Genomic DNA, 22,232 nt, shown 5'->3' on the forward strand with positions numbered 1-22,232 from the left:
ATGTACAAGTTTAAGGTTGTAATTGGAAAAATTAGAAATCTGAGGTTGTAATTGGCAAATAGAGAACTTTATTAGGTTGTATTTGCCAAATTTGCGTACTTCAAAAGAAGGAAAACTCTTTTGTCTTATGTTGATAATTAAAATTAATGCACCTCTTTTACTCTTGTCAAAGTTCAGGCGATATATATGAGTTGACTACGCTATAAAGAGGAGAAGAGTTCGGTCCACTTATATTCTTAATTAAAGTCACACTAAAACCAATTGTCAATAGTGGAGTGATTTCTCAAGCTAATAAGTTAGAATTTCACTTCTTTCTCCAATGCAGGATCGGACCACTGACATGCATGTGGGTAACATTGGGTTTCTACAAATCTCATACGTAGTATATGTTACTCGATCTTCAAGCACTATAAGCAACTGTACACGTACATGCGAACCGGATCGGGCTAATCAGTTGTTGATTTGTGTAACGAATAGTTTGATATCTTTGACAACTTGTCTTTCCATCTCTAAAATGAAACCGAAATTCACCATTGTTCTTGGCATGGATTAAAAGTGTTCTCAACCTGGTTCTTCGTTGCACACTGAAGGGATAAAGTCGCCTATCCGTGCAAGGTCAGTTGCTATAAGCTCACATGTGTCTAGCGGAACAAATTCAACTTTGAGGCAGTAGTTTTTGTCATGCCATGACATTTAGTTTCGAGATAATATTGTTTGAGTTCATAATGATCATATCAGTCGTAGTTTCTATATACATGGATCAAAATAAAATCATTTTGATTTATTTAAATGAAATTGGTTGACGAGTGACAACACTTATGTACTTGGTTCTTCAATAGGGTGTGTTTGTTTAATTTTAATGGATGAGATTCATGAACAGTAGTAGGAAGAATGTAAGAAACCATATTGATCACATAGAGTGAAATCCAGTCATCCAGACATGCCAAAAACCTTGTTTCCTTTCAAATTAAGTTGATGTGTACATGAAAAGTACACACACCATTTAGTCAATAGATAGATAGATGCTTTATTCACATAAAATGACTTCATTTACCAAAATAACCTTGTTCGAATGACTCGAATTATACTCGAAATTAAGTAAATTGACTTCAATCTAAATTAAAATTGACATTGGCGTGTTTAAATTAAATTAGACTACTCCGTACTAATTGATCCATATTAAAATGAATACATCTATTGTTGATTTTGATTAAAATTGATATTAAAGCTAAGAATAGACAAGAGACAAGAAAATGACTTGATCAACTAAAAAAAGTTACGTTGTATCAACCAAATACGTCATGAACAGAATTACATCCAAACTAATTCAATCCTTTTTATTAGATCTGGATTTGATAGATGGAGATGTTTCAAAACAACTGTATAACTCATTCTATCATCTTTCGTTTCCACCAGTACACCCATTTTCAAGATCATGCATCACAAGTTCACGACCCCCCCCCCCCCCTAAAAAAAATCTAATACATTAAGCAATAAACCTCATTTAATCTGCAATCGATCGACTATTTGTTACTTAATTTTTCAAATCGTAAAGAAATTTCAGAAACGGAGGTAGTACGTAGTACTTGTACAATATACACTAAAAAGTATACAAAGTACTTATAATATTTACTCGATTGTGCACTCAAGAGTAATCTTTATTACAAACAATGTCAATGTTATTAACGTGCGGTTTATTCATCTAATTTTCATTTATTTTTTCTGATTTTATTTGAAATTAATTGAGCTTATCAAAATTTATTTTAATTATAAATTGTATTTAGATCCCATATTTTTTTTGAATTTATTTTATCTGAATTTATCTTATTTTTCATAAAATAAGTTGAAATATGGTGAACAGAACAGACCTTTAATTGAATTAACAAATAATTTTCAATAATATACCAAACATGTTTGAAAAATACTTTTTTTATTCTATCGGAAAACGCGATAAAAAAAAAGCCCCATCAAACTCATTTACTGAAAATTCTATTTTCAACAGTTCATGATTCAAATACGTAGAAAACGAGCACAACACAACTTGAAGTATAAAATTGGAAAATAAAATAAAATAATCTAGACATTCTTTGGAAGAATAGCATAAACTGATTCTAGGGGTTTTTTAAAGCCAATTACAAATTTACGAGAAGGGTGGGTGGGGGTTTAATATCACGTCGGACGGCGCTTTTAAGTGTCACTTTGAACCTATGTCAAAAAAAAAAAAAAAAGTGTCACTTTGCACATAAGCGTCTAATTACCTTAATGCGAATGTTGTACACGGACCATGACCCAACATATTTTTTTTAAGAACCGCCTCTATCTATGCGGCTTAAGAAACCGGTTTTTTTTCCCGTGATTAATAAGGGGGAATTTGGTTCGCACAGTATGACAGTAGTACGTATATATAGGCATGAAAACAAAAACAAAAAACCAAGTCAACAAGGAGTATTATTAACAGTTTAACACCATGTTTTGCTTTTTTTTTTGCCCCCGAGAATGAGTGTTTTTCTTTTATTTGATACGGAGTATATCCACCTCCCACTTGGGTTTCTTCACCCCGTATTTATGAGTTTGAGGTACGAAGTACGTAGTATGTGTTTAGGAATTGAATTTTCTAAAACAAATTTAATGAATGAGTTTTCCTATTAGAAATCCATACCACAAGTTCGTGAACCAAGCACCATTAATAGATCTATATCATAATCATACTTGATAGTAGAAGTACATAAAGATGGTCGTGGGTCGGACCAGACTTTGGGCCAAGTCCACGGGCCAGGGTCTGAACGAGCCCAATCCAAACCAAAGGCCGCTTGCAAGGGGCTGAACCAAAATATTTAAACATGGGACCCAGGCTCACGTACCCTCTTGTCGGGTCGGGCCGACCCATCGTATCTAAACCTAATTTCACTAAGTTTAACGTGTTTTGTCACTTTCCAAAAAATACGGGACAGACACAACCCACGACTTCGTGTCTGTGTCGGATCGTGCTTTTTTTGTATCGGGTCGGACATTGAGCCAGCCCAGTCCATAACCATCTTTACCATCGAATATATAATTAGGAGCAGAAATGTAGAAAGGAGTAAAAAAAGAATTATTATCGGTGAAGACAGTAACTATTGAAATGAAATGACTACACTTTACTAGTAGTCCACTCCAAAATCCTCATAGATGGACTTTAATTAGACATGAACATCCCAAACTTGTGGCAGCAAGTGAAGTGGTGAACATTATATACTTACCATTTATAATTGTCATTCTCAGAGTAGTCTATTTTTAGTATTTGTGGACCATAAATTGTACAGTAACAAATTTTAATTTGTAAAAAACTCATGTAAGGATACGTCTCAAATCAATCCATATCATGAACTAAATTTGAAGACAATATTTAATATAATTTTTTTTTTTCTTTTTCTTCCATTTTCTGTGAATTTTTTATTACCTAATAAATTGCCAATGTGGATATTAGAGGACCACTAGTTTTGGATGTTTTCTCTTACAAATATAAAATTACTGTAAAATACTTCATTCGTTTCTTTTTACTGAAACACGTTTGACTTTTTTGTAATCTTGACAGACTCGTATTAAATTAACGAAGTCAAAATGTCAATTTGTTTAACTTTAATTTTCTATATATTAATGATATTAAAAGTTAAAGTTATGAATTGAATAAATGAAACAAGTAAAGCGATAAGAAATTAAAAAAAAATTAAATGAAGTAGTTAAAAATATCAAACAAAATATTAATAAGTAAGTAAAGAATTACCTTTTGTGCTTCTTCTAGGTAGCTAGCCTTCTTTGTTTGATGGGTGTTGAGGCAATTTATTAACTCTTAACCTTGGGTTATAATAGTTCTAATTTGGTTTCATATATTATAATTATATTATAATGGAAAATGTGGGTGATTTTGGGCATGTGGGTCTTCCACATATACATTACTTTCCCTAAAGCTAAAATCTCTACCGTCCATTTCCTCTATATATATGGATCATTTCTTGCCTCCTATTAATTGTCTTCCAAACTCCATCTTCCTCAACTTACTCAATCTTCTCATTCTTTGTTCTTATTCTCAAAGTTCCTCTTCATTCTTCAACAATGACTATTGGTGGTGTAACTAAGAAGGTTTGTTTCTTCTTCTTCTTTGAACCCTTTTTGTTCGTCTCTTAATTCTTGCACCCCTTTCCATTGTTGGAAGAGGGTGCAAAGGTTTTACATTATAAGAGACGACCAGTTCAACTACTGTAAAAACCTAAAACTCGAGGGTGAACATGATAAAAAAACAGAAACGTAACTGTGTTAATTACTACATAGCTTATTAGTTGCGGCGAACGTGAGCTAGGCTAAAAACTCGAGTTTAACCATTAGATTATGGTTCATCAAAGCATGTAATTGGAGTCATTCTTGATACATTAATTAGATTTTTTTACCTCTTTTTTTGTCCTTTTTGGGAGATGAATTTGGTGATCATGCAAAGAGAGTTGTGCATGATATGATGCACTTTAGTGTGACTACATAAAAATATGGTAACAGAATGATTGTGCGACTCATTACGCAAAAGTATTCAACAATTTGTTTCGAGTGTTTTTATCGTAATTTGTTTTTTTTAAATAATACGTGTAAATATTATTTATTTAAATTATTTACGGAGTAACAATTTTTCTTCAATTATTCAAAAAAGCAGAGAACACTGAAGAAAGAACAAGATGAGGTCTACACAATGGATGGATCAGTGGACTATAGTGGCCATCCTGCCAGCCGCCAAGAAACCGGGAGATGGTTTGCGAGCAATATTATCCTTGGTAAGCATATTAATTATGTCTATATTAATTAGTAATAGTAATTAAATTAAATAATTTTATCTTACAAAATATTACTCCACTAATTTCTCAAAATTATGCTACTGGACTTTCTATTTCTATTGTTAATACGAGTACAACGTAAACATATACACTACAAGAATTTGTATTTTTAACGACAACCTAATTATGACGGGTCAAAAATCCCGTCGCAAAAGCCTTTAGCGACGGGATTTCCCGTCATTAATGGTACACTTTTTTGTAGTGATACTACATATATACTATGCCGATATTAAAATTTGTAAACCGAACAATACAAATTAAATACGGAGTAATATTATCGTCTTTACTTGAAAAATTATACACCACTTAATTAGATTATATTCCAAATACTGCACAACATATGGTTGTTTGTCCTACAAGTTACACAATAAAATTTTACGCTGTAACGTTATTATATACTCCATATATACTCCATACAATATAATAGTAATAATTAATAAATTAACAGCTATAAAAAAAAAATAGACAGAAGTTGTATTGAGGATAAATTATTTCGTAAAAACTACTGTAGAGTTAAAATTTAAACAAATACGAGTAATTTTTCCATAGACTATTGCTACAAGAGTTGATTTCTATTTATATCGCTACTATCTTTTTTACGTACATATTAAATCTATCTATCTTAATTTCGAACATATAACAAAAACAAAAACCTATATACTCCATAATCCATACTCCGTACACAAATTCTTATTTATAATGGGTGTACAATAAATATTGTCCCCGGAGTAAAAGTTACTCAAAATGCTTAAAAGTTACATTTATATATGTAAAAGTTATCTATTTTTTAATGATAAATTTTTTCATTTGAATAAAAATTATTTCTTCAAAATCACTAATAATGTATAAATTAATCATTTAACCCTTTAAAATGTTTATCTATCAACTTTTTAATTTTATAATATAAAAGTTACAGAAAAATAGGTTAAAGTTACAAAAAACTGCATAAAAGTTATCTTGGTGTACAATAAATTAATTGTACACCTTGTGCGCGCAAGACCTTTTGTACTCCGTATTGTTTTATTTCTTTTAATTCCCATAAATAAATATTCGTCCATGAATAAATTCCTACCTGAAAATTGTTATTATCAAATGATGTCAGCAAAGTGTGAGGCTATAATTATAAGCTTTTTAAAGATCTGTCCTTTTTAGGAAATGAAATTAGAATAATAATTACTGTTTTATTCGATCTTCCAAGGTTAGTGTCTTATGGTATGACGTACTAAAGTCCTAAAGATCAATATCAATAGTACTATTTTTTTTTTATTTTTTTTTGGTTTTTTTAGGGTCACTTTCTGCCCTTAAATAATTAAGGTCCCAAATCTTCCGGCGTCTACAATTTTATTACGTGTACTATTTCTCACAACAAAAAATATCGTAGAAATGGAGTATCTTCTGTTTACCTCAATTTCCATTGTCTAATTAAAAGTACACTATTTTTTAATTATATCATCCTTTAAAAACTTTACTCTTGTCGTATTAGACATATTTTTTAAGTATTACTTCAATAACCCTTTTATAAACGGGGAACATACCCAACAAATACTTACTCCCACTTAAATATGACGTATAAAACATAAATCATTAATAACTTCTAAATTAGTATTTCTTTAAAAAAACAAATATTTTTCCAACATTTTAAAATGTATGAGTATGAGTATATATTTGATCTAAACAAAGAGATGAAAATATTGCAGATATTTCTTTTTTTGAAAAAACGTGTATACTTGTATTTTTATAAGAATTATTTTATTAACATGTCGATACTCTGATTTAAAAATATTGTCTGCGTCATTAGAAACGATGAACTAGTAGCCATAAAACATGTGAAGGGAAAATAGAAACTACGTGAAAGAATGTTTTCCTTGATCATAAATTCTGTCTTTAGTGAAGATTAGGAAAGATGTGTTAAGTTGGGTTTCATTACATCCATAGATCAAAAGCATTTTCCATAGAGAAAAAGAAGGGGGAAAAAGAAAAGTAAATTGTCGTATAAATAAAGTGTCTGAATTTCAGGTTATTTGGCTTAGTAGTTCAAAGTACTTTTCATAGCTAATAAATGAAACGATTATTACATTTGGTAACATATGACAAGAAATCTACTAGACTTTGTTCTTACAGAAAACCTCGTAATATAACGTGCATCACGTCAACAATACAACTAATAATACGTGATTGTATGATTATAAGTACTACGTATAAGATTTTGGTACACTATTGTTACGTGATACGGAGTACTAAGTACGTACTCTCTCTGTCCCTTAATACTCGACCTGTTTGATTGGACACGATTATCAATGTACAACTTTGACCATAAATTTCTTTAACTACATATCATAAAAACTTATAAAAATATTAATATTTTTGAAAATATATATTAAGATGAAGCCAACAATATATCATATACTAACATTTATTTTCATATACTAGAAATAAAATAGGGTAAAAGTGAATTATGTAAATAGTGTAAAAAGTCAAAACAGATCAAGTATTAAGGGGCGGAGGGACTACATAGTAGTAACATACATGGTGAGATGATTAAATGACAACCTATAAGTTTGAACTTTGGAGAAGAGGGAGAGGGAGGGATGGTGTGAATATAAGTGAGAAACGCATGCGGGTGAAGATAGAAACGTACATCACACGAATTTACTAATTTTAGGTTTCTTGTGTGACATTTGCACTTGCCACGTATTACATATTTACATCAACCTTTTAACTTATTATAAGTAGTATAGATCAATGACATGATTACAAATATACAACAAAGATAATTCGTCTTCTAACTGAAAATTGTTGATACGAACTCTAAGGCACTGTTCTGTTCGATTTATTTTGACTTATTTCAGACAAAATAAGTTCAGATAAATTCAGTTAAGTTCAGATAAGTTCAGATAATATAAGTTCAGCAAAAATAAGTTTTTTTTCAAACATTTCCACACACAAATCAGTCTATTTCAGACAAAATAAATTTTTTCAAATAAAATAAGTTCAGATAAGTACAGATAAATTCAGTTAAGTTCAGATAATATAAGTTCAGTCAAAATAAGTCCAATAGAACGTATCATGATTTTTCTTCGTCAATATAAAAATCTCTTAAGTATTTCTTTTTTAATCAAAATCGAAACTACTACAAGAAAACGCGTTATTACCATCTGTCACAAACAGTCAGTGAATTCCCTAAAACGGTCGTTAAATTAAGCATAAGCTCAAACATTCAGCACATCAAAAAAATTTAGTCAGAAGTCGAAACTATGATAAAACTCAATAACGAAGTATGAAGTACTCCGTATAAGTTCGTAACAAATAAATAAACTCTCCCCAAGTCTCTAGTCTATAGACTCTCTGACGAATACGGAGTATGATATCTTACCTATGTTACTTCGACACTCTGGTTGGCATATGATGTCGATCTTCAATCCTTCGACATCAAACTCAAATATATAGGGGTCTTGTATGAAAATTTATTACATCTAGAGTGACAGATCATAATATTTTCCATTTTCCCTAAACAGCAATATTTCTGAAACCTAACCTTCCTTATCAATTTAATTTGGGGCCGATCCGGCTCAATCCTGATAAATCCGAGTCTAGTAAGCTCTAGATTCCCGGGTGATGTACCCTCAAGAACAACCCTCTTCGATTTCGTTTTGATTTGTCATTCTTGGGTTCATTTTGCATATGATTTGCCTAACGATAAGTTCCACACATTAAAATCCAAGAAACATTGAGCTATCTTCTTCATCAATTAATTGTAGCAAGAATCTTGATTGGTCACATTCATAGAATTATTATTAGGTGGGAGCCTTTCTGGGGTTAAATTCTGACAAGTTCCATTTTCGTACATATAGATTATAGAACAAGGGTGTGGAAAACAACTTATCAACTACTACCTTATTACTCTTAATCACCATTCTCACAACTATACCATAAACTTAAACATCATAATCAGAGCAAACCGATACGAATCGAAATCCTACCCGAATTTCGGTCAGATTTCGACACCAAGGAGAAGAAAATATGAAAAAAAGAAAGAGGGGTTCAGAGATGATCTAGAATTAAACAGACAGGAGTAATAATACAGGAAATTTAGAATTTAGTACTGCTATATATACTTAATCATGAGGAAAAAGAGAAGAAAGAACTTAAATTCTGGCTGAAACAGAAAAGATAAGAAATAATGACTTAACAGATTCAGGATGAGGTCTAGGAGAAAAAATTGATGAGTTGATGGCTATAGTAATGAAAAGGGATCACAAGTTTTCCTTGTAATGCATTTGTTCATACAAATATTTGTGGCTCATCAGCCACATATAGATGGAATATGCACATCAATGATAGTAACGTGTGTCGATTAATGAATACAGTATAACTCAATCATAAATGAGTATAGCAACATCACATATAAATCGACAAATGCACGTAAACAACAAGGACCTTGTAAGTGTGTTGAGTATGATGTGCTCCGTGGGGGATGAAAGGGATTGATACAGTCTGTCCACAACCAAACAGTTAGGCGCGGGTAAAATTGACCGGTTTCAGTCCAAGAAAACCTCGATTCAACAACCCCTAAACAGTTAAACGAACATGATAGCTTAGTTCAGTCCAGTTCAGTTCAATTCATTTCAGTTCAGCTCAAAAGAACAGGGTCTTCAGTGACCTAGAGAGAATGTCAATCTAAAAGAATTTCAAGAGAATTTAAGGAGTTTCAGGAATTTTACCGTATCTGCAAGTTCTATAGGGTCACTTATTCTCTAAGAAAATTCAACTGACTTAGGATGATTAATGATAACACTATCTTAATTCTTAAGGGTTTTCTATCTTCTAATTGCATTCTATTTTCTTGTGATGAATCAAAACAGTAAATCAAGGATTGGCTACCTTGGCTTTTTTCGGAGTTGGGGTGAACTTGGTTCTGTTCTTGACAAGAGTGCTGGGTGAAAACAATGCTGATGCTGCAAATGCTGTCAGTAAATGGACTGGAACTGTCTACATCTTCTCCCTTGTTGGTGCCTTCCTTAGTGATGCATACTGGGGAAGATTCAAAACCTGTGCAATCTTTCAGATAATATTTGTTGTGGTAAGTATATATATTCATCCTACATGATTTCTATCCTACAGGTTATCATGTAAAGACCTCTCGAAAGTAAAATAATGCAAGAAGAAAGTAATATTTACCAACACTATTATCTAGACCTGTCAAACGGGTCGGTCGGGTCGGGTTGTAAAAAAAATATTTTCGGGTTGGGTTTACAAATGCTTGTTCAAGACCTAAAACTTTCGGGTTCGGGTCGACCTAACGGGTTGAGAGATTTTAAAACACGTATTATATTTTTATTAATTTAGGTAATAATATATACAACATATGGGCACGCATTACATTATCAAAATTTCCTACCCAAGTTTATATTTAGTCAAATTCAACCATAAAATGGCGTATAATTCAAATTAAAATCATACTACTCCCAATAACAGTAACAACAACTTGTTTAAACTTCCTCACATATAATCTCATATATTACTATATATACAATGATTTTCAATCGGTCGGGTCAAAGACGGGTTCGGTCAAGTTTTGACCCATAACTTTTCGGGTTACGGGTCACAAAATCTTGTTCAAGACCCAGTATTTTAGGGCCGGGTCAGTTTTTGACAGGTCTATTAGTATCTCAGGAAACATATGTACAATGCTCTCTAATTTCATTTATTTTATAAGCCTTTTTCCATAGACTTATTATCATGAGAAACTTTTGATGACAGGGTTTGGCTTCAGTTTCTTTATGCACATATCTCTTCCTCCTAACACCAAAAGGTTGTGGAGATAGATTGACTTCATGTGGGAAACACACAAGCATGGAGATGGGCTTATTTTACTTCTCTATCTACCTTGTAGCCTTGGGATATGGAGGTTATCAACCGAACATAGCAACGTTCGGTGCTGACCAGTTTGATGAAGAGTATCAAAAGGAGTCACACTCAAAGGTGGCTTTTTTCAGCTACTTCTACCTAGCAATGAACCTTGGATCACTCTTTTCAAACACTATACTGGGATACTTTGAAGATGAAGGGATGTGGGCTCTAGGATTCTGGGCATCAGCCGCCTCTGCGTTTATGGCGCTCGTTATGTTTCTTGTTAGAACACCAAAATACAGGCATTTCAAGGCAACAGGGAACCCCCTTTCTAGATTAAGCCAAGTTCTTATTGCTGCAATCAGGAAATGGAGGACTGAAATGCCTGAAGGTGAGAGACTATATGAAGCAGAAGAAAAAGAGTGTTCTACAGATGGAAACAGAAAGTTACTCCATAGTGAAGGTTTCAAGTAAGTAAACAACCATATACAACATATCATTCAATTATCTTAAAGCATTATGCACAATTTGAACAAGAAAATATAACTTCAAATCAGACCTGATCACATTGCGGGTCGGGTCAGGTTTTGGCTGGGCTGTGGCCTAGAAATCTGCCAATAAGGTCGGGTCAGGGTAAACTTCAGGTCAAAAATTTCTGCCCAAAACCCGCTATTTCGGGCCAAAAATAGCGGCTTTCTGATCATTTGGGACGGGTCAAATTTATAACTAAAACTACGATGTTGAGTTACCCAATTTCCATTCCAAAAAAATTAAAATTTGGGCCGGGCCTGGAAAACTGGCCTAAAACTGCCCAAATCCGCTGAATTTCGGGCCGGGCTCATAATGATCAGGTCTACTTCAAGTCTCATCACGTAATTTCTACTTACTTCATCAGTCTCCTAATAAGCCGCTGCAAGTCCGTCCCCTCAGTTAAACCCCTCCCCAAAACCTATCCCATCTTTCTATAGTTGGTCAGTAAAAAAAATATTTACAGCAAACTTATAAAGGCTAACCTGAGTTTGATCATGTTTTTCAGATTCTTAGACAAAGCAGCATATATCAATTCAGGGGATTTCTACAACCAGGAGCAAGGACTTCGTAACCCGTGGCGTCTTTGTCCCATAACACAGGTTGAAGAAGTGAAGTGCATATTAAGACTACTCCCCATATGGCTATGCACCATAATCTACTCAGTAGTGTTCACTCAAATGGCATCGCTCTTCGTCGAACAAGGTGCTGCCATGAAAACTACAATCGCAAACTTCAGAATCCCAGCTGCAAGCATGTCCAGTTTCGACATTCTCAGTGTTGTAGTTTTCGTGTTCTTCTACAGAAGAGTTCTTGATCCACTTATGAGCAGACTAAGGAAGAGGGAATCTGGTGGGCTAACTGAGCTACACAGGATGGGTATTGGTCTAATCATAGCAGTATTAGCCATGATTTCGGCCGGAATTGTGGAGTGTTACAGACTCAAATACGCGATAAAAGATTGCCCTCATTGCAAGGCACCTAACCCTAGTACACTAAGCATTTTCTGGCAAATTCCTCAGTATGTGTTTATAGGAGCATCTGAAGTTTTCATGTACGTTGGTCAACTGGAGTTTTTCAATGCACAAGCACCTGACGGGCTAAAGAGTTTCGGGAGTGCTCTTTGTATGACGTCAATCTCACTGGGAAACTACGTCAGCAGTTTGATCGTGTCGATAGTTATGAAAATATCGACGGAGGATCATATGCCGGGGTGGATACCGGGAAATCTAAACAAGGGTCATTTAGACAGGTTTTACTTCCTATTGGCAGCTCTAACTACTGTGGATTTTGTTGTCTATATATTATGTGCAAGATCATACAAACGTATCAAGATGGAAGGGAAATTTGGTGAAGAACACACCCAAATTAGTTATGATGTCTGAAGTCTGACATCAGCAACGACGTCATATTGCAAAGGCATTCATGCTTCACTTGAATAAAAGAAAAGGGGTATTATTGTCCGTTCACCATGGAGACGTTTTCTAGGGGGGAGCGGGGGAGAGGAAGATTATTTGATGGAAATAACAGGAACCATTAGAACTTGTCACTCTTTACCTGTTAACCTGTGAATTATTGAAGATAACTGAAACCATTGTGTTCTTTCTAATGAGCTAGGGTTGAGCAACAAGTTCAAGGGAATTGCTGTTTTTTGCCCTTTCAACTGAATGTTTATTTGTGGACTAAGCTTTGTATTTAATATTGTGCTAATATCTGGCCTATTTCCTATTGGTCAGTTTATTTTTATTTTTATTTTCTTCGACCTTCCTATGCATATGTATCTAATTGTCTATTACAGCAGCATGTTTAAGCTTTAATCCTATATTTAAGCTTCATAAAACTTAGGAGCCGTTTGGTTCACATGGGGTAAAGGGAATGGAATCAAGAAAGGTGGAAGCGAATCCCTTATATTTTAAGAGTTGTTTGTTTGAACATATCCAAGGAATTGAAAGCCCTAAAAATTCCATCACCAGTCTACCACCACCACCACCACCACCAATCCAACCAATCCACCAATCCCAGATCCGCGACTCCCTCTCTCCTAAACCCGTGACTCCCTCTCTCTCCCCGACTTCCGACTCCCTCTCTCCCCGACTCCCCTCGACTCCTCCGGTTGCAAACGATGGGTGGGTCGACGGTTAGGGTGGCTATGGTGGTGCCTCGGGGTAGTGTTATGGGTTGGTCATGGTGGATGTGGTGGTGCATTGACGGTGTATGGTGGTATGGTGGCTCAGGGAAAGGGAGGGAATACCAATACCTAGGGGGGTGTTGAATCAATATAGAGGGATTTGGGGGAATCAAGGAGGTAAAGGGAATGATTGAAATAGCATTACAAACAACTACAACGGGAATTAATCATTCTGATTCTCTTCTTTTTCCCTTTCCTGAATAGCCAAATGGTCCCTTAGTGAAAAAGCACATCAAGAAAAGAGAAGGGGGTAAAAGGTCCCTATAAGACTAGACCCATTACCAGTATCAAGATCCCAGAAAGGGGTGAAAAAGGAACCAAAAGCCTCTAAGTTACCACCAAGGAGAGAGAAGTGGAAAGAGTGAGTGAAGTGATGAACGAAAAAGGACAAGTAATTGACACAATGTACAAAGGAATAATACCAATAATGCAAACAAAGCCTGTATAACAAAAACAACACTTTGACATTCAAAAACCAAAAGCAATCAACCAAAGCTAAAAAATAATTGCAATGTACAAGTTCCTTTGAAACCTAAGTGTGAAAAAAAATGCAGCATAAATGGACTGTGGTAGCTAAAACAAACAACTAACAGCATTACTAATTATTAAATAAATAAGACCTTACACTATCTAGAATCCATTGCCTTTAAATTTCCAGCAGCAGGTAACAAAAACGTGTATTGAAACAAACTAGCCTTGAACTTTACGGACTTGTATGTGATGACTGGATTCTTGACGCCAGATTGGTTGTGTTCCACTTTGGACCAGAGTAACATGCTGCCCTTCCTTCAATAGCGCCTTGCTCTACAACACGCGAAACAAATCATGACTTCAGAAATCAGTATCAGAAATGAAGATTATTATGTAAAGGGTGAAAAGGAGAGAAAGTTACCGTCAACATCTTTAGAGCCCGAGAGAAAGTTTCCTCTGCATCATCTGAAAAATCCATATATATGGGCATCACCCCATGATATATAGACAGCCTTTGCTTTACCCTTTGCCTGGAAATCAACAACAGGAGTAATTCATTACAGTAGGCCGATAGATATAGGATCTTAAATATACCGAATTCTAATATGATATTATACAGGATAGATTTAAGGGCCTAAGTCCATGCTAACTTCTACGTAGTACTCCTTCCGTCCCAAAATTATAGTCTTGTTTGACTACAAACACGAGTTTTAAGAAAAGTGGAATATAGTGTATGGGAAAGTGGGAAAGTGAAACATAGTGTATAGGAAAGTGTAAAAAGCGGAATACACTGTATGGGAAAGTGGGAAAAGTAATGTCCAAATAAGGAAACATGACTATAAATTTGGGAATCCCGAAATAGAAAACAAGACTATAATTTTGGGATGAAGGGAGCATAAGATAATCGAAGACCTAATACATCAAGGAAAAACAATGAAGAATTGATGATTCTGAGATTGCTAGCTAAAAAAGGCCATGCTAAGCCCAAGGGCCTTCATGAACTTTGCTGGCTTAAACCTTTTCTAACTCTAGTTTTATAGATGAGTACATTTGGATGCAAAGTTCATGATATTTCCCGGTAGGATAAAAGTCCAAACTCATAATATCAAGAGTTTTGACCTTTCACGCAATCTCCACAAAAGTACATCGAATTTGAATACAGTTTCCAGAATATCAATCAATATTAGTTAGAGCTGCTTTGTTAACTTAATTACACACTTACTCATTAGTGAAGGCGAAGATTGTTGAAGATGGCCGAAAGTGGCTTAAGTGAACAGCCATGGATCCTGTTTTTGTAAATACAATGACTGGAGTCTCAAGAGTATTGGCCATAGTAGTTGCATGGTAAGCAAACATCACACCCATATGGCTCTGCGAAAAGGTGAACAAACATCAGTATCTACAAAAAGAGAAATTATCCACTTATCTAACATCAGACATCAATTCTAGTTCATTAAAATTAACACCCATCATTCAAGCTCTTTTCTAAAGTTGAAGAATTACAGGAATTTACCAAATAGATTTTTCAAACTTTCGAAGAAATCATCTACCAACCATAGAAAAGTAAGAGAAAGGGTAGTCGATTCTAGAAGCACTTCATGCACAACCATTTTATAGAAGTATAAAACTGAATAGACAGCCAAGAAAACCGATCACTACGTACCTTATATACACTAGATGGAACAGGAGGACAATCATATGTTGGCTTCAAACTTGACTCCATCCTAAGTGCCACAGAATGCATCACTTTAACAGCCTTCAATGGGTACCTTGAGCCAATAAAGAAACTTTTTAGAAAAAATATAACACATGTATAATATGATTAAGGTGCATACGACATTTTCAAAGAGAAAAACTGAAGCAATTCATCGTATGAAGGTTAATGTCGGAATTGACATCTTTACTAATTTCACTTACTTTCCATGAGCAGTTTCTCCAGACAGCATAACTGCATCAGAACCTTCTCTAACAGCAATTGCAATATCAGAAACCTCTGCCCGTGTAGGTGTCGGATGATCAATCATGCTCTCAAGCATATTAGTAGCGACAATAACTGGTTTCTGCATGCTGTGACACCTCTTAATGATTTCCTCCTGCAAATAAGAACATACATTTTTGTCAGCGGCTATGCAAAGCTACAGTAACAGCAACTGCTCCTGAGGTTCTCGGTTGTATGGACCCTTATCCCTAGAAAATATATTGATCTTAAAATCGCTAAGGAATCGCAAATTCCTCTTTTCCTGCTGGTAGCTAACTCTCTCCATATCAAATATCAATGACATGTACACAATATTTTTACCTGCAATATAGGCACATCCTCAATAGGAAGCTCAGCTCCAAGATCCCCACGAGCAACCATTGCCTGACAACATTATAAACGTCAAAAACATCAAACTTATTTCAAGCCGTAAAAGTTCACCACTATCTTCTGTAAAATAAAGAACAAACTCTAGAGAAACTTATACAGATGCATTATTATGACACCATATAATACTATACACTACCACCTTCTCAGAGGTTCATGACCAGAGCTTAGAGGAAGTGGAGAAGTGTGCATTCTTACCCATGCAAAGAATGTTCAACAAAGACCCTTGATTGAAAAGGTATGTGCTAACAACTAAGGAGAGTACAAAGTGCACCAATTAGAGATAAAAACAGGTCAAATCGGATCTGAATCTGTTTCAGCCATATTGAGTTGATGAATTGTGCAATTTCCTCCCCCTCCCTAAATCCAGTGGCTCAACCAGTAAGGTGAGTAAATTGAAAACCTACCCTCAAGGCTCTAGCTTGTCCAAGAAAAGTAAGCAACACTTCTATGAAATACAACCACCTACCAAGCACCAAAATCATGTTTTAGTACAGCATGAAAATAGAAAAATGACCTACCCCATCTGATGCTGTAATTATAGAATGGAGATTTGGTATAGAATCTGCACTTTCAATCTTCACTATAACATCAATATCAGCATTGCAACCTATAGAGTAGATAAAATTAGTCATCAACAACAGGGTCCAGGAAAACAACATCCAAAAGAGACGAAAGCAATATCATCTTTACTTTTAAGGTAATTTTTCAACTCAATAACAACTTTAGCATCTTTCACAAATGAAACAGCATAGAAATCAACTTGGTTGTCAACCCCAAACTTGATGTCCTCCCAGTCTTTGTCTGCAGAAATGATAGGCAAAGTTGTGTCACATAACCTGATGCATAAAGAAATGCATCGAAAGAAACGTCAATAAGAATAATAGGTGAAAGAACAAACCTGTTATCGATGGAAGATTTGCACTTTTACCACGCACATTCAAATGTCGCCTAGATTTAAGCTCTCCACCATCAATTACCTCGCATTTTACAGTGTCTTTTGTCTTGGATGTCACAACGAGTGATATCATTCCACCTAAGAAAACCAGTTTCAATAAACATCTAAGTCAGGCCTCGAAAATGACTCAGTCTGGAACTGAAAATGTACCTACTGGGCTAAGAATGGCAGGAAACTTTCTCTAATTAGATCAACCAAATGTACATTTGCTTTCTAACTGCCTCTTTATAAAATTGCAGAAATTTCTAAACTGTCATGGCCTCATGATGTGGGCTATGTTGTAGAAGTAGAACCATGAGATATATACTGATTCCCCGGACTGCAGTAACTGCAGCACATATGTAACCGGGAAAACGTCACTTGTTTACCCATTAGATATCTGACACTGATCTGGTTTTGTGGCGCGTGCAACGCCCACGTTGAATTTTTTATTATCTTATACTACGTATTAGTGAGTGTACATTTTATTTTTCTTTAATTTTGCAAAAATGCTAATTAAAATTAAAAATGGTCTTTCTCAAATTGTAAATAACTAAAATTCGGAAATTATCTTTTCCATTTAAGAATGAAACTTTATGAAAAATTTATAAATGTAATACTATGTAATCACTTAATGATTGGAAGGTGAAGGAAAATATAAAGATTAAGGAATTGATGAAAAATGTATTTGTGCAGCTGTTTAAATAAATAAAAAATTAAAAAAGGATTAATGCAAAAAAGAAAAAATATACGAAGCATAAAAATGTTAGGATATGGCACGTGGCAACAAAATGCTCCTGCTAAACATATTACTACTGTATAAATTAAATATTACAAGTAGTATACATTCCATACACAAAGATGGCATGTACCAAATACCAACATCCATATTGAACTTAACCCTATGCTCCTCAATCCACAACAACATTTTCAACTATAAGACCTACTTTTATAAAACATGGCATGCTTCTTTTGACAAGCCGAACGTTTTTCACACTATGATTTCTGGAATCATCAGTAATGCTCCTATAGTATTACACCTATGTCCATTTTCAATTTTCATGTCTCTGTAGGCTTAGAAAGTCAGCAAGGGCCTTTTCCTTTCAGCCAGTTAGTTGAATATACTATACAGTTTGTAGCTTTGCTTTGCTATAGGAACTCAAAGCAGGGATTCACCTTTTAAAATACTAATTTTTATATGTAAAAGAAAAAAATACACTTACCATCAACAAGGAGCGTATCTCCAGCCTCCACATCATTTACAAAATCATCATAATTGACACTGACAGTATCCTGTGTGCTTACTCCTCTTTTGATAGTAAAACTGAATTCTTGTCCCTCTTTTAGTAAGATTGGTTGAGGCACATCTCCACTTCTAACCTCAGGACCCTGTATGAAAACAAATGCAACAGCACAAATAACTTAAACTCCGAGTCACACATAATAACTAATAAGCATCATAGCAAGAGCAAAAAGAAGAAGAGGTTCTGACAAATTACAGAAGGGGACCGGATATAATGCCTGTATGGCCAGGAATATAGGCAATGATTCTGAGCAAGGGATTTCTTTTGCACAATCAATTCAAGGTTAATATACTCAGATGAAAAGGAACAGCAATGTTACAGACAAAATAAGATTCTAAAGAACTTATGTACTTCCCTAATAGTCCAGATAATCAGCCAGGCTTACAGCATAACAAGATGGAATCTGTTTGTCCAGGCAGCCATTGAGGCTAAGTTGGATGGAAAAAAAACAACCTTATGAGACTTAGAACATGTCTGATTAAAATCTATGGCTAAATTACATGTTGGATGTATAATTTTTCAAATCGCGAACATCAGAGGTAATCACTGCAGGAGAAGCAGGCACACTACACAGCCATTAATACACATGCATACCTCGTCGTTACCCTCCACTAAGAACTATCCTAAACGCAGAAGATAAGGTAAGAGATACATATGTCTCTACGCAACACCACGTCAACCACCTTCTCGGGTTCTCTATATTTGTTTCAGGCTTTCAGCAATGTAATAGCTAAACCTAGATTCTATTGTTACCTATAAGGCTATATTATGATTTGTGGTTCAGAGGTATGTCACTTCAAAGATAATTCAAGGTAGTACATCTAAAGTAAGATTCTTGCTAAACTGAACAGGAGTTGTGCAAGATCGAATCATAAACACACCCTATGAAAAAAAGAAATCAAGTCTGTACTAGAAGTGTCAGAGATGTTCTGCTTGATTTTCTCACACAAGAAGCTCATAAGAACAGCAATCATGCAAGAAAGAACAATAGAAACAATACTAAAAGGATCACTTGGCAGAAAAATATGTCGAGATTTTGAGAAAAAACAAAGAGCATTAGATATTACCTTAGTATCCAACATTATGGAGATAACCTTGTCATCAAACTGAGCATTGTATTCCCTAACTAAATCAATAGTTTTCTGGTGTGATGCATGGTCACCGTGCGACATATTCAAACGCGCCACGTTCATTCCTTCTTCAGCTAGTTTCCATATCATTTCACGAGAGCTTGTAGAAGGACCAATTGTACAAACTATTTTAGTTTTTCTCCAAGCATTCGAAACCGATTTCGATTGTTTGGCAAGATAATCACTTGACTGCAGCTCAAAAGGACCCTATATAATACATATGGTTAAAGAGCCAATTAATTTGATTTGATTTAACCAATTAGGAGATTTCTTCATTTAACTCATAGCATAACTCACATCCAAAAAAATACACAATGAATTCAACAAGCATGTACAATATTGATTTCTCCATTTTCATACACTTTGTGAGCATCAACAACATACAAAGAAAAAAATCAAAACAAAATGTAAGTCTTTCATTAATTATTTAGATCCTACACGCGGGAGCATGATAATCACACGTAGTTCAAAGTGAAATAACATTCATGTAGTCCGTACGAATCAAAATAAAAGAGCATATCTCATCTTCCTTAAAAAAAAAACAATTTAACATACAATTCATAATTAAAAAGCATAAAGTAAAAGAACATGAAAACAACATTAATCGAGCATAATAATCTAAACAGAACATCAATAAATAACTAAATAGTACTGCGTAAGAATCAAACAATACAGTAAATTAACAAAATGCGAAAAAACAACAGAAAAGAGAGGAATGCTCACAGGGGAGATAGAGCCGTTAGGAGAATCCAAACTAGTAGAAGTTTCAGTGGTTTTAACAGATCGAACACTGAAAATCTCCTTTGAAACGCATCGTTTACTAGTGGTAATCCTAACATTCTGTTTAGTACAACCTCCATTGAAGAAAACCTCGCCGACATTTCTCGCAGACGATAACCGGCGATCGGAGACGGCGGACTTAATACCATCGGATTTCAACATCGACATTTTCGCCGACAGATTCATGGTCGCCATTTTTTATTATAGAGCAGAGGAGAAGGAAAAAGAAAATGAAAAAGACAGTTGAATGAATGAAATCTGAGGGCGGAACTTCTGAGGCAGAGTGAGAGAGTGATATAATTTATGAATGAGAGTATTTTTGTGGTGTGAATAATTAAGGGTTTAATTAATTAATTAATTAAATTAGGGGAGAAGAAGGAGCCAAGGAGGAGGGGTTTTGTACTTGCGAATCGAAGGTGTTGACAAAAAAGAGAGGGAGTTGAACGGCTCCTCAAATGTTGGCCGAGTTTTATGTATCTGCCCTACCGACCTCATACTACATTACTTCTGCACGTGCTTTTTTTGGGGAATTCTTGTTGGTGGGCTACCCAGATGTTAGAAGGGAATTTTTGAGGTAGATGAGGAATATTATTGAAGTCTAATGGCATCTTTTCTTTTGGGCCGAAGACTATAAGGAGTATCTTTTTCTGGAAATCGGATCTACATTTGATTAAGGATTGGATTAGCGTCGATTACAAATTGATTGAGTTGGGCATAGGTCGGGCCATCAAGTGGGTTGCCTGAACCCGACATGAATTTGACCCAGCGCGGCATGAGAAGTTCGATGATAGGTCATGGGTTGTGCATAGACATCATTTTAGAAATTTGGCACAAGCCCGACACGAGTATGACTAGTCGGCTTATACGTCGCCACGTTTATTTTTTTAAGCAATAATAACAAAATATTTAAATTAATAAGGCACAGTGCTAGCACACCACGATATGACACGTCCATTTATAGAAGATAGGCACACGTTTAACACGATACAACTTTTCCTTATATCGTTCTAGACAAAACCCGTTAAAGCACGAGGCACGCGGTGGCACGTGGGCGTACATTGCCCAACACGTGCCCAAATCTACATATCAAGCTTAATTAGCTCGTATTGTGTCAGGATAACAATTTATGAAGGGTCAGTGTGTACATACAGATCGAATGCGTAAAAGGCATTTTCGAGTAACTTCAGTTATTGTATATAATCATCTTGACGAGTTTTTGAAGCTTCGTCAAGGGGACGAGTTAGGTGTTTTAAGCTTCTTACTCTTTGGCATTTTACATTATTTTCCAGTCAAATTGTTAAGCCGTCTAAGGGGGGAGGAAAAACTTTTTAAATCTATGGGTTAATAGTCGTAATTTCATGAAGGTGGAAAAATAGGAGGATTGTGAAAATCTACATTTTCCCTTAATTTGGTATTTTAATTTAAAATTGAGAACTTCATATGACCCAAAATTTATCTTTCATTTTTTATTTTGTGAGTGTTGTTGGAATGTTGTTGTATACAGATAAATGCATGCTTTGTGGAGGTTGGTTGGGTTAAACTCGCATTTTTATTGAGTGAATGGAGATCGGAATTTTATTGTTGAAGATTATCTACCCTCGTTAAACAAATATGAATTGTTATCTATATCCTGCAATCATTGCAAGATGATTAATAATCGTCATTGATTGTTTCAATGTGTAGTTGTCAATCTTGCGGCCCTTGCCCGTCCAAAAAAAAATATAGATAACAATCTTGATTTAAATAAAAAAACTACGTAGAATATCTTATTTTGATCAGATGAAGAAGATCCACTTATGGGTGAAATAAGAAAAACTTTTCAT

At 34.8% G+C, this 22,232-nt stretch overlaps 2 protein-coding genes across 2 annotated transcripts; one reads left to right on the plus strand and one right to left on the minus strand.

Annotated features, from left to right (window-relative positions):
* Positions 1-3,876: 3,876 nt before the first annotated feature.
* Positions 3,877-13,002, plus strand: LOC110792250 (protein NRT1/ PTR FAMILY 7.3). Its single transcript, XM_021997069.2, has 5 exons — positions 3,877-4,119; positions 4,679-4,796; positions 9,719-9,936; positions 10,617-11,176; positions 11,743-13,002. Exons 1-5 carry the CDS (start codon positions 4,093-4,095, stop codon positions 12,617-12,619), a joined length of 1,800 nt encoding a protein of 599 aa, XP_021852761.1. The 5' UTR covers positions 3,877-4,092; the 3' UTR covers positions 12,620-13,002.
* Positions 13,003-13,828: 826 nt separating this feature from the next.
* LOC110792232 (pyruvate kinase isozyme G, chloroplastic) lies at positions 13,829-20,846 on the minus strand. The gene is made up of 12 exons (XM_021997052.2): positions 20,353-20,846; positions 19,567-19,836; positions 18,419-18,584; positions 17,160-17,294; positions 16,952-17,062; positions 16,780-16,868; positions 16,193-16,255; positions 15,811-15,986; positions 15,557-15,662; positions 15,116-15,264; positions 14,315-14,423; positions 13,829-14,226 (listed from the first exon to the last, which is right to left on the minus strand). The coding sequence occupies exons 1-12, from the start codon at positions 20,602-20,604 to the stop codon at positions 14,113-14,115; spliced, it is 1,740 nt and encodes a 579-aa protein (XP_021852744.1). The 5' UTR covers positions 20,605-20,846; the 3' UTR covers positions 13,829-14,112.
* Between the last annotated feature and the right edge of the window lie 1,386 nt (positions 20,847-22,232).

Source organism: Spinacia oleracea, chromosome 6, assembly GCF_020520425.1.
Source record: "Spinacia oleracea cultivar Varoflay chromosome 6, BTI_SOV_V1, whole genome shotgun sequence".
Taxonomy (NCBI): domain Eukaryota; kingdom Viridiplantae; phylum Streptophyta; class Magnoliopsida; order Caryophyllales; family Amaranthaceae; genus Spinacia; species Spinacia oleracea.